The sequence below is a fragment of the Peromyscus eremicus genome, chromosome 8a, assembly GCF_949786415.1.
Source record: "Peromyscus eremicus chromosome 8a, PerEre_H2_v1, whole genome shotgun sequence".
In the NCBI taxonomy this organism is placed as follows: domain Eukaryota; kingdom Metazoa; phylum Chordata; class Mammalia; order Rodentia; family Cricetidae; genus Peromyscus; species Peromyscus eremicus.
In genome coordinates, this window is record NC_081423.1 from 61,908,360 (window position 1) to 61,921,059 (window position 12,700).

The following is a 12,700-nucleotide window of genomic DNA, read 5'->3' on the forward strand; positions in this document are numbered from 1 at the left end:
AGAACAGATAAAAGAATGCGTGAATCTCCTTTGGCTTCTATAACAAAGTAGTATAGGCTAGAGGAGAGAGGCTTAAGATGACAAAATCTTATTTCTTCCCAGTTCTGGGGGCAACAAGCCCATGGGAACCCCAAAGTAAAGCATCAACAGCGAGCTGGGTGCAGTAGCACCAGCACTTGAGACACTGAGGCAGAATGATTGTGAGTTCAAGGTTAGCCTGGGCTACATTCCGTGTCTCAGAAATCAAAATTAAGTGAAAAGCAGATCCCGGTAACACTTGAGTGCAATCTCCCCTTATACTTCATGCCTTGTAGAAGCCAGAGATCATAAGCATGATCATCTAATCAGCTTTGCTGGGCAGGGAGGACGCCCAAACTCTGCAGAGGGGAAAAGGGGTCTGTATATAGAGAAGCAGAGCTGTGTGGGGAAGAGGAAAAAAAGAAAGAAAAAGGAGAGAGAGAGAGAGAGAGAGAGAGAGAGAGAGAGAGAGAGAGAGAGAGAGAGAGAGAGAGAGAAAGGGAAAAAAATCAAATCACTTTGAGCCCCCGACTCCAGCGATGTTACCACTCCAAGCCATCCTTCTGAGTAATACAAGCAATAATCAGGGCATGAGTCCCAGGCCAGCCTGGGCTACATACTGAGACACTCAAAAACAAATAAATAAATAAATAAAACCCAGACCAGTGAGGTGGCTGTTTGTCGATTTGTCACGAGCTGGAGTCATTTCTGCCGCAGCAGCAGAAGCCTCAGCTGGGGAATTGCCTCCGTCAGACTGGCCTATGGGCGTGTTTGTGGGGGCATTTTCTTGATTGATGATTGATGTTAGAGGGTCCACTGTGGGCAATAACACCCCTGAGCAGGTGACCCTGGGGTGTCAAGAAAGCAGAGTACGCAAGCCAAGACTAGGAAGCCAGGGAGCAGCGTTCCTGCTCTCTGCTGCTGATGGACTTTAACCTGTAAACTGGAGTTTCCGGAGGGGAGGGGGGCATTTCCTCCCCAAGTTGCTTTTGGCCTTGGTGTCTATCACAGCAACAGAAAACAAAGTAGGGTGAAGACTCTGCAGGTATAGGCACTATTTCTTAGCCTCATAACCTCACACCACAGAGGGAAGTCAGGACAGGAACTCAGGGCAGGAACCTGGAGGCAGAAGCCATGCTACAGAGGCCAGGAAGGAGTTCTGATTACTGCCTTGCTCCTCACGGTTTGCTCAGCCTTTCTTATAAAACCCTGGACCACTAGTCTAGGTGTGGCACCACCACAGTCAAGTGGGCCCTTCCACATCAATCATCGGTCAAGAAAATGAACCACGGGCTTGCCCACAGGTCAGTCTGGTGCAGTACTTTCTTAACTGATGATCCCTCCTTCCGAGGGACTCCAGCTTGCTTCAAGTTGACAGAAAATTAGCCAGCACATCATGGAAATGTGGAAAAACGGAGCTGACTCCACAAAGTTGTCCTCTGACCTCTCCATGTACGCTATGACACCCCCCCCCCCACTAATAATAACTAATAGAAACAACACCTACACATAACAAAACAACAAAAACCACAGTCAGTTATTGAGTGAGTGAGGCCCTGGGTTTAATTCCCAGCACCACAAGACAAACAAGTCTAGTAAACTGGTTTGAGCTGGGATTTTGGTGGATGCCACTAAGTATTAACATTATTGTTAACATTAACACAGCATGCATCTTTTTAGTAAATTTCTCCCTTTTCAGGAAACTTGACTCTGTACTTCACATCCAAAGGTGAATTACAAGGAAAAGAAACACATTTGATGTGTTATTTCACAGAGAGGGAAACTGAGGTCTTAGAACCAGAATCTGTGCCCTGGGTACATTGAAAGCACAGGAATCCATTATTTCTTCAGTATTTCCCTGCATCTGTCTCCAGAAGATTCAAGTGATGGTTGAAAATAAAACCATGAGTGTCCTAGCTCCAAAACTCACTTGTCAAGTTATTGACACTCTCCAAGCCTCAACTTCCCGTTCTGTAAAATGGGGCAATGATAGTCTATCAAAGTTATCTTTCACAGAAATACAGTAAGAACCCAATGAGATTTTCACTATCTGAATGCAGATATCACACAGAGAAACAGATAGAAATAAACACATTGTATGCATTGTGTGGTGCCTGGCACACAGAAGGCCCTCAATAAGGTTAGCTATTATTATGATAATTATCATCACCACCATCATCATTATCATTAAACTCCTGGGCTTAAGCCCAAAGCCGTCAATCTGAGCCCACAATCCCCGTTGCTAGCAAAGGGGCAGCTGCGTTTGCCGTCAGCTTAAGTCTCCAAAGGCTCAGGATTTGGCTGTTGCTGGCAGAGCATTTTAATGTGGCTCCGTGTTTTCATTCCTGTCATTTTGTTGTCCTTGCCCCCCCGAGGCGGCTGAAGCAGAGAGATCTTCTTGAAGATAAAAACAAGCTATGAGGGAGCCCCCTCGTTATTCCTTCTCCATGCTCAAGCTGCTTTTCGGGGTGTCCTTTAAATGGGGGAAAGCTCAGAATCCAGGGGATCAGAGCACAGGTGTGGCCTCTGGAAGTGGCAGGTTGGGTGGGTCGGGGTCGGTAGGTAAAGAGGACAATGCAGGGAGGCGTGGCAGCCAGCAGCCGGGACAATGGCATTGCTTTGGGGAAGCAGTAGATTTTAAATTCATATAACAGCAAGAAGATTGCCCATCAATTAGAGCCACAGATATTCAGAAGGCAGCTTAGCAAGCCCTGGATTATTTTTAACTGTGCATACCAGACAGCCGGGCTGGCTCCTCTGGCAGCTCTGTCAATCTCAGCAAATCTGAACTAGAGTCACGGAAGGTGACAGCAGGCGAAACAGCACGTCAGGACAGCCTCTCTCTTGGGTGTGCAGACAACTAAAGACAAACTTTCCAGTGAGGCTGACCACCCAGGAGGGACCCATCACTGTGACAAGAAGTGTCTTTCTGCTACAGGCACTCATCCAGGCATCCTTCCCGCTCTGCCCTTGACTGATGGACCAGCCCTGGGCCTTTCTCATCCATGGGTATTGTCACTTGCTCTCAGTTCTGCTTTGAGGAATTTAAAGGCCACCTTCAGCATCTCTGCTTGGACCTTCGGTTTCAAAGCCCGGCCTGCATCTCACGGTCTGTGTGCTCCGGCTCACACCCTATTTGGCTGGAATGTCATCATGCATAGGTCTTGCATCATCTGTCTTCCAAGTGAGGCACACTGGTCAGCTTCCCTGCTCTCCCTCCTCAGGGTCTGACTGAGTAAGACCGGAGTGAAGCCTGAGCATCTAAATTTGCACATGTACAACAGGTAACACAGGTGGTCTACAACCCAGCTTCTTCTTAAACCATAGGTCTAGACCGCATATGGGGGTCACATGACTGAATACGGAGTTAAAATTTGGCATCAGTAAAAGTGAATACAGAACTACCAAAATTTAATTATCTAATTCAAAATTGAAGCAGTAATGAGGCTGAGGCATTTCTGGCAGTGTTCCCCTGTGTTTCATGGCATGCCTTCCCTGCAGCCTCGGTCCTGGATGCAGAGCATCTGCACTTTGCACTGCCCGTGCCTCATCCCACATTATGCCAAAGAGCACTGGCTCAAACACCTCAGCTCAGATCTGAGGCTAGTGGATGCTGGGATGAAGCCTGAACCTAATTAGTCCTAACAATAAAAACCTGGAGTCAGAAATAAAGGTAAAAGCTGAATGATCAGAGACACAGAACAGCAGCCACTGGATAGAGACTTCTTACCTCTACCAGTCCTCAGATGAATGGGAGAGCCTGTCTCCACCCACCTTATATTCCTGTCTCCACCTCCCTAGTGCTGGGATCAAAGGTGTGTGCCCCCACTGCCTGGCCTCTATGGTTAACTAGTGGCTAGCTCTGCCTTCTGCTCTCCAGGCAAGTTTTATTTGTCAGAATACAAATAAAATAATATACCAAGATAGGATAGATAATGGAATATTTTCTCTGAATTTGTCAAATGCTAATGGACTAGACATTGTTTATGTAATTATTGCCTGTATATACTTGCATATAGTTATTGTACTTATTGTATATAGTTTTTTCATATTAGTTAAAATCTTCACTTTTTGTTTAGGAAAAAAAGGGGGAATGTTGTATATTTTGTAGAAGAACCTTTTAGATTGCTACTTGAATTGCTGACTTGAGTTTTATTTAAAAAATTGTTAAATGGGTTTGGAATTGCAATTAAGAAAAGAATTCTCAACAATTTCTGAAATGGCCCTAAGCAATATTTTTGCCATTTTGTGCCATGTGTTTTTGCAGAGTAGTGTTCTCAGCATTGACAATGATAAAATCAAAGTATCAGTCAACTCTGAAATGTGTAGAAGATGCTCTGTGTCGTGCAGCATCAAGTACTCAGCCAAGATGTAATTCTCATGTAAAAATAAACGAGCACATTCATCTCATTAGTATGTGTTCATCTTTAATAAGTGCTTAAATTATGTGAATAGCAAAGAATTGGTTTTTTTGTTTTTTTTGTTTTTTTGGTTTTTCGAGACAGGGTTTCTCTGTGTAGTTTTGCACCTTTCCTGGAACTCACTCTGTAGTCCAGGCTGGCCTCGAACTCACAGAGATCTGCCTGCCTCTGCCTCCCGAGTGCTGGGATCAAAGGCGTGAGCCACCAACGCCCGGCAAAGAATTGTTTTAAAATATATTTCTTTATGATTAATTTCAGCAAATGTTTTGTGTACATGTCATTGATATGTGTGTGTGTGTATGTGCTCATATGAGGAAGGGAAGGTCAAAAGTCAATGTCAGGTATCTTTTTCAGTCACTCCCTGCCTTATCTGTCTGTCTGTCTATCTACCCAACTTCTGTCTGTTTGTCTGTCTATTTATCTATCTATCTATCTCGTTATCTAGCCATCTATTTATTTGGGAGGCAGTTCTCCAACTTTATTTGACACTCAGCGGGTTAGTTCTCCTCCACATTGACTGTAGATTTTAGAATGTGGTAACAGGCATGAATGTCACCAATGTGTAGAGCTTGTTAGGTGAGTCCTCGTCCTCATTACATTTTCTAGACAAACATACATGTACATGGATACAATATGGAACATTATTCATTTGTCCCACGTGGCTTTATTGAGCCTGGTATCAATGCGCACAACTGGAATCCCCATCTCCTTCCTGGTAAACTTCCGGATTTCTTTTAACTCCCAAGGAACACACTTCTTGAAGCCCACTCCATGGACGGCTTGTGAATGCTGATGGTGTATTCTCGGGTCACCAGCTTGTTGATGGCAGCTTTTTCTTCTCGCCACCCTTCTTTGTGGGAGCCATTCTGCCAGGCCCAAGTTGGAAAGGACAGGTACGAGGGATTGTGGAAAGGAAAGCTGTGTCACAAGTATTATCTGCCTTATTTTTTGAGACAGAATCTGTCCCTGAAGTGGAGCTTACTGATTCATCTAGACTGGCTGGCCAGTAAGCTCCAGGGATCCTCCAACTTCCCCTTCCCCAGTGCTGAGATCACAGGGACCACGGTCATGCCTGGCTTTTATGTCAATGCTGGGACTAGAACTCAGGACCTTATGCTTGAATAGTGAGCACTTTGCCAGTAGAACAGTTTCCCTACTTATATACCTGTATACCTGGGGTGATGTTTTCCTAGGGGGGGAAAAAAGACCCTGAGTGGAAAAGTTTAAGAAGCCCTGGTCTTAGGCCATGATCTACCAGTCGTGCTGCAGACACTTCATTTCACTGGGTCTGCAAATGTTCCTTTGGAATTTCCATCCCTTCTTCAAGGGCACTTTCTTCTTTTGTCCTGGCCCTTAAGGTCACGCAGAAGATAAATATAGTTTTCAGAGATTAATGAAAGATATTGTCCTTGTGACGCCCAGAGGCCACACAAGAGGAAATCTGATACCCTCAAGTTCATTGATGAAGATATTTATTTAGTATTATTATTTGTATTATTAATTCTGTTAGTGCACGCATATGTGTACATATGTGTACATGCCACAAGCTCATGTGTAGCAATCAGAGGACGACTTTCTGAAGTCAGTTCTCTCCTTCCACCTTTATCTGAGTATCAAGGATCAAGCATAGCAAACTCCTTCTCCAAATGAGCCATCTCATCCGGCCCCCTTTTCTGTTTTAAACAGCTAAACTTCAGGATAATTTCTGATACAGAAATAGCTAGTACAGTGTCTTTGTTGTGTGGATTTTTAGCACCCTTCGCTTCCTTTGGCCCACTCCAAGGACCTAGTCAGCCCGGTGATGGTGAGAACTGGGAAGCTGGGGGCCATCAAGGGTGGGGCCATGGAGGCTATATGGAGTTGGAGGAGGATGCCTGGAGTAGCAGGAAGTACCTCTGTGATGACCTCATTGCTCAGAGAACGACAATGGAGGAACACAGGGCTGGACAATAAAGCCTCTCTGTCACACAAGGCCAGCTGGCCTGAGCAAATTCTCAGTGACATGCCTGGGCTGAAAGCGTTAAAGATTGTGGACCTCCCTTTGCAGAGACTGGAGCTCCCAGCAGGTTACAAGGGACAGGGTGAAAATCCAGATGGAATCAGGGCAGCTGCCCTAAGACAGGAGGCTGCTCTTAGAATCCAGGGACCTGTGATCTTGAACAACTTGTTTGACTTTCTGGATAATATCCACTTTGAAGGCATAGCTCCTTCGACAGGGTTATTTTGAAGATGCGTGCGATAATGTAGGTGACGCTTTTTATGGAATGCACATGGAAGATTGATTTTTGTCATTATTCCTGGAAGAGGGCCAAGTTGAGAGTCTGCCTAGACGTTTGTGCTGAGATCTGGGTGAGTGGAAGAGGCCAGCAAGGTCCTCCAAAACAGGGCTGTGGACCAATGTGGTGGGCCTCTCTTCAAAGTAAAAGACCAATGAGTGTTCCAAAGGCCACCTCCAAATGGAATTGGAAGCACAGAGAATTTGTCGGCAAAAGCCCCATTGCCTCTTGGACATGAAGTAAGCCTTCAGAGATGGCTCATTCCATTTTGATATATGAGCTGCTAAGGTCAGACTGTACAGCTCAAGCCTCGTTTGACACAAAGACATTCTTACAGACGGCTTATTCCAAGAAGTCAGTGAACGAAAATAGACCAGCGTTCTCATCTAGAAGTCATGACTCATGGTTCTCCAGAGCATTTGCACAGGAGCAAAACTCAGGAGGGTGGATTCACACCTCATCGATGTCAGCAATTTCACACTGAGGAGAATCTATCAGTCTAATGAGTTGGAAAATCAAATGATATCAGATGAAAAGTGACACTTCAGAAATGATATGGAAGTTTTGTAGAAATCCTAGAAAATCCATGATCATATAGGATAGGCATAATTGGTCACAGGTAAGTAGAAAGATTTTAAAAGCTGGGTGTGGTGGTGTATATCACTCAGGAGGCAGAGGCAGGCAGATCTCTGAGTCTGAGGCTAGACTGGTCTGCAGAGTGAGTTCCAGGACAGCCAGAGCTGTAGAGAGACTTTGTCTCAAAAAGGAAAAATTTTTTAAAAGGTGAATAAGATTACTGATAAGAACTTGAATGAGCCTAGCGGTGGTGGCACACACCTTTAATCCCAGCACTCAGGAGGCAGAGCCAGGCAGATCTCTGTGAGTTCGAGGCCAGCCTGGTCTACAAGGCAAGATCCAAGACAGGCACCAAAACTACACAGAGAGACCCTGTCTTGAAAAAAAACAACAACAAACAACAACAACCCCCCCTACACACACAAAAAAAGAACTTGAATGACTACTTCCAAGGTTTTCAAGGGTTATGCACCTGAGTCTGCCATGTTTTTAAAGTATGCACACTTTTCAATTTTAATTGTAACATAATTTTTTTTTTTTTTTTTTTTTTTTTTGGTTTTTCGAGACAGGGTTTCTCTGTGTAGCTTTGCGCCTTTCCTGGAACTCACTTGGTAGCCCAGGCTGGCCTCGAACTCACAGAGATCCACCTGGCTCTGCCTCCCGAGTGCTGGGATTAAAGGCGTGCGCCACCACCGCCCGGCATTAATTGTAACATAATTTTTAAAGATGAAATAAAGTACACAAGTCCTTACAGAAGTCCCTTTCAGAGACATGGTTACCCTCGTGATGGAGGCATTAGTATATGATCAGTCCCTAAAGTTTTTAAAATAGCAGTAAGTAAAAGGAAAAGTACTTATTTGTCTGTCTGTTTATTTTTGTGACAATGTATCATTAGCCCAGGCTAGTTCAACTCATTTTGCAATCAAAGATTACCGTGAACTTCTGATCCTCCTGTTTCTACCACTTAGGGGCTGGAATTACAGGTGTGTGCCATCACACCTGTTTATACAGTGCTGGCAACTGAACCCAGGGCTTTGTGAGTGTTAGGCAAGCACTCTACCAACTGAACAACAGCCCCAGCCCCCAGGAAAGTATTCAGTTAAAGCATAGACCTCATTTACCACATCTAGACTTAGAATCTTAATTCACATTTGTGGATAAGTGCCGCTTTAAGAGAAATCTCAGGTCTGGAGAGTCAGCCCCATGGTTAAGAACACTTCTTGCTCTTGCAGAGGACCCAGGGTCCTATATGGTGATTCACAAACTCCAGTTCCAGGGGTTCTATACCCTCTTCTGACCTCTATGGGCACCAGGCACAAATGTGGTGCACTAATTTACATGTGGGCAAAACACACATACACATAAAGTAAAAAAAGTATCTTTAAAAGTTTTCAAAATTTCAAAATGTCCTTTTAATTATCCAGATGTAAAACATTGTACTTATTTATTGTCCTTAGAAGAAATGGTGACATCTTTGTTAAACTAAATACAGATTTTGATACTGTAAATTATGACTCTGCAAAGTGCCATTTACTGATAAAAACTACTTGGAGCTGGGCAGCTGTGGCACATGCCTTTAATCCTAGCACTTGAGAGGCAGAGGAAGGTAGATCTCTGTGAGTTCAAGGCCAGCCTGGTCTACAGAGTGAGTTCCAGGACAGCCAGGACTGTTTCACAGAGAAATCCTGTCTTGAAAAACAAACAAACAAACAAAACCTACTTGAGATGTTCATTAAACACAGATTCTATCTTGGCACAGTGGCACATGCCTGTAGTCCTAGTATTTGGGAAGCAGGGGCAGGAAGATGGTCAAAAATTTGAGGACAGCCTAGGTTACACAGTGAGTTCCAGGTTAATGAGCTCTGTATAGTGGAATTCTTTCAAAAAATTAACAAAACAAATCAATAAACAAACAATATAGTTTCTGGGAATTGTTTTCAATGGGCCTGGGACAGAGCCCTGGAATCCATAGATGTAACAGCCTCCCCGCCCCCTTACCATCACTGGTTTCTTTGGCAGAACAGTTCTGTGAAACGGTGCTTTATATGTGGTTTATGTGAAGTAACCTTTACAATGACCCTCCAAAGGGACCAGGGGGGTGGTACCAAGCCTAAAGACCTGAGTTTGATCCCCTACCTGGTGGAAGGAGAGAATGGACTTCTGCAAGTTGGCCTCTGTGTGTGTGTGTGTGTGTGTGTGTGTGTGTGTGTGTGTGTGTGTGTGTGTGTGTGCATATACACACATACACACACACACACACACACAAATAAGCAAATGCATTAAAATAAAATAAGAAAGAAAAGAAGATCTCCTAAAGCAGGAGCCATTATCTCTTGTATTTTCCAGGTGAGGAAACCAGTTGGCAAACAGGGAAGTAGCTGGCACTAGCCAGAGCTGCCTGTCCCGAGTGAGGTGCACAATCACTATACCGAATCGAGGGTGTCAGGGGTGTCACAGTTGGAGGTGAGCTCTTCATGGCACAATGGCCACCTTCACACTGGATGAGAGGTTGACTGGGAGGTGAGCCAGGAAGAGGAAGCCTGAAGCCTGAAGATCACTTCAATGACTCTAGGGTCTCTGGGTTTGAGCAATGCTTCTGTGGGCCCCGGGAGACAAAAAAGGGACACAGAGTTTGTGTCCTAGGCTCTGGGTGGTAGAGAGATTCAGAGTCCTGGAAGCCAGGGTTTGGCAGGTCACCAAGCATCTCCAAAGGGGCACCCCAAAATTTCCCTCAGATGCTTTCAGGGCTGGATAGGGTCCCTGGAACTGATGCCAAGAACACAAGCAGTGTTAGGAATCAAACCCGGGATCTTGTACGTGCTCGGCAAGCCTTCTACTAATTGAGCTACATCCCTAACCTCCTATTTTTTTAATCCAGAGTGACTAAGCTTTTGCTGGGGTTGTATTCATATAGTTCTGGAGGCCAGAGTTGGGCCTGACACATGGTAAGGATGTGGAGAAAAGTTTGTTGTGAGCATGAAGGGGTAAGTGAATAGCTATTCCAGAGACTCATGGGTCCCCGCTCCTGCTCCCAATACCTCCTTTCCTTGCTTTTATTAAGTTTTTTGTTTGTTTGTTTTGTTTTTAGTTATTTTAAGACAGAGTTTCTATGTAGCCCTGGCTGTCCTGAAACTCACTCTGTAAACCAGGCTGGCCTCGAACTCAGAGAGATCGGCCTGCCTCTGCCTCCCGAGTGCTGTAATTAAACGTGTGCACCACCACCCGGCCTGTTTGTTAAGTTTTTTGATAAGGTGTCACTCTGCAACTTAGGTTGTCCTGGAACTCAAGATCCTCCTGCCTTTGCCATGCTCAGCTTTTCCCCCTTGGTCTTCAAGAAGTCAATTACTCTGTTCCTGAAGCCATCAGCCAGGACAAAGAGGCGGCTCTAACACAATTGTCTTATGCTTCAGGGATGTCCATTGTGTGGAAACTTATGGGGATAATAAATTATGATGGCGGTTCTTTTAAACAGGCATCTGTGAAGAAAGATAAGCAAGGCCTCACCATAAAGGTCCATAATCATGGGCAGGGCCCAGGGAAAACTGTTGAGAAGGCAAACAATGAAGAGATGTAACAAAAGACAGAAATTCTTAGTCATCACTATGCATTTAAAACTCTCCCAACTAATACTTTGTTTGCCTGTCTTTGTGTATTTCTTTTTTGTAGATATTATAGTGCATCCATGTTTTTCAATTCTGCTATCTTTTATGCTGCCTAATATGAACCTTTACACACACTGTCATAAACCCTTATAAGTTTTAGTGGTTGAATAATACTCCATTTTATGGCTATGCCACACTTCATCAACCATTTCCCCAATAATATTTAGTTTCCAATATCTCCCCTATTGTAACTAAGTAATACCACAAGGCAGACTTTTGTGCATTAAACTTTTCCCATATTTTATTTGCATAATTTTTATTAAACAAAATAAGATTCCATATTATACATTCATACTTCTCCAAATCCGGTTTTTAAAGACTCCTAAGGGTGCAGTCCTATCTATTCTTTAACTTTCCAGTTGGTGACCTCACACCTCAATTGTAATGGTCCATGCCTCAAACGCAGCATCTTCTCAAAGGGCAAAGGCTGATAACACTGCCACTTCTAGGAAGCTCAATGTGTCCTGCCCACATGAAGGCTCTTGGCATTATTTGGACAAGGGCTGCTGGGAACAAAATGACAGCTGGGACCTGCCATCACAGCAACTTGGCACCATACCCAGGCTGCCAATAATCCTGGTCTTCGGTCAGGCCTCGGCTAGGGCCTTAAGGGATCTCTGTATCCATAGTATAAATCTGAATGAGATCAGACACAATATTGTCAATGATTGGCTTGGTAAGGTCGTCACTAAACACTTGCCACCAAGGCTTCTCAGCCTCACCCTCTGCAGGCACCTCGACTCCATAGACCTGCAGGGCCAGGTAGAGCACTGCCACGGCGAGGTGCTGAGCCTGGAAGCGGAGGCACAGGCCCCCATGGTAGCTATCTCGTAGCAGGGCCCAGGCTGTAACAGAGATGGGGGTTCGCTGCCAGCTGTAACGATTCAGCCAGTTCTTGAGGGAAATCAAGTAGTGCAGCAGGTACTTGTGTGGGTGCTGGAAAGAGACCTGGAAGCGCAAAACTCGTAGCATAAGCAGCTCACATTGCACAATGCTGTCCCGCAGCTCCCAGAAACGGGAATCCAGCTCCAACGGCTCGCTGCCCGGGTTAAAGTACCTGTGTGACACGTTGATGATGTCACGTGTACGCAAGTGTTGCTCCTCCACTTTGCCGGCCAAGTAAATGGAAGACATGGCGACCAGGTAGAGGTCATAAGCGTCCAGGTTGATCTCGCAGAAGAACTTATGGTAAATGGTGCACGCGGTGGCGATGGGGATGGACTGCATGCCTAGCTTGACGCCTGCCTCCATGATAAACCGGGTTACTCGGAAGTGCACCCTCGCCTCGGGCGCCGGCCTCTCCTCAGCTCGCGCCGCCGCCGCCCCTCTTTCGCCGCTGTCTGGACGAGCAGCCTCCATGAGGCCCAGCAGGCCGCCCCGGAAGGAGAAGCGCTCCGGCGCGCTGAGGCCGGCTCCGGGGGTCCTCGCGGAGGGGGCGTGGTCGTTTGACGGCACGCCCCCGCCCCGCCCCGCCCCGCCGCCACACCCACCCTGCCCGGCTTTCCCCTCGATTCAAGATGCGATCTCAGGAGAAGCTTGCTGGAGCCGAGGGAGTGCTATTTTTTTAAGACGTTTGAGAAGATAAAATTTCTAATTTAGGGACTTTTCCTCACTGTTCTTGAGAATCCAGGATCTGGATAGGATGAGAACCGACCCTTGCCCTAGCATTGGCCTGTGTGACCTTGGGGATCTTGGTTGACCCTCTAGGTCTGAGTTCCTTAGGTGCAAGTTGGGATGGTTGGCTGTC

General features: G+C 45.6%; 1 protein-coding gene and 1 pseudogene across 1 annotated transcript; both read right to left on the minus strand.

The window, feature by feature from the left end:
* Positions 1-4,965: 4,965 nt before the first annotated feature.
* LOC131916252 (large ribosomal subunit protein eL31-like) lies at positions 4,966-5,304 on the minus strand (annotated as a pseudogene).
* Positions 5,305-11,182: 5,878 nt separating this feature from the next.
* On the minus strand, positions 11,183-12,358 carry LOC131916253 (cyclin-Q). Its single transcript, XM_059269562.1, has one exon. The coding sequence runs from the start codon at positions 12,310-12,312 to the stop codon at positions 11,560-11,562; it is 753 nt and encodes a 250-aa protein (XP_059125545.1). The 5' UTR covers positions 12,313-12,358; the 3' UTR covers positions 11,183-11,559.
* Between the last annotated feature and the right edge of the window lie 342 nt (positions 12,359-12,700).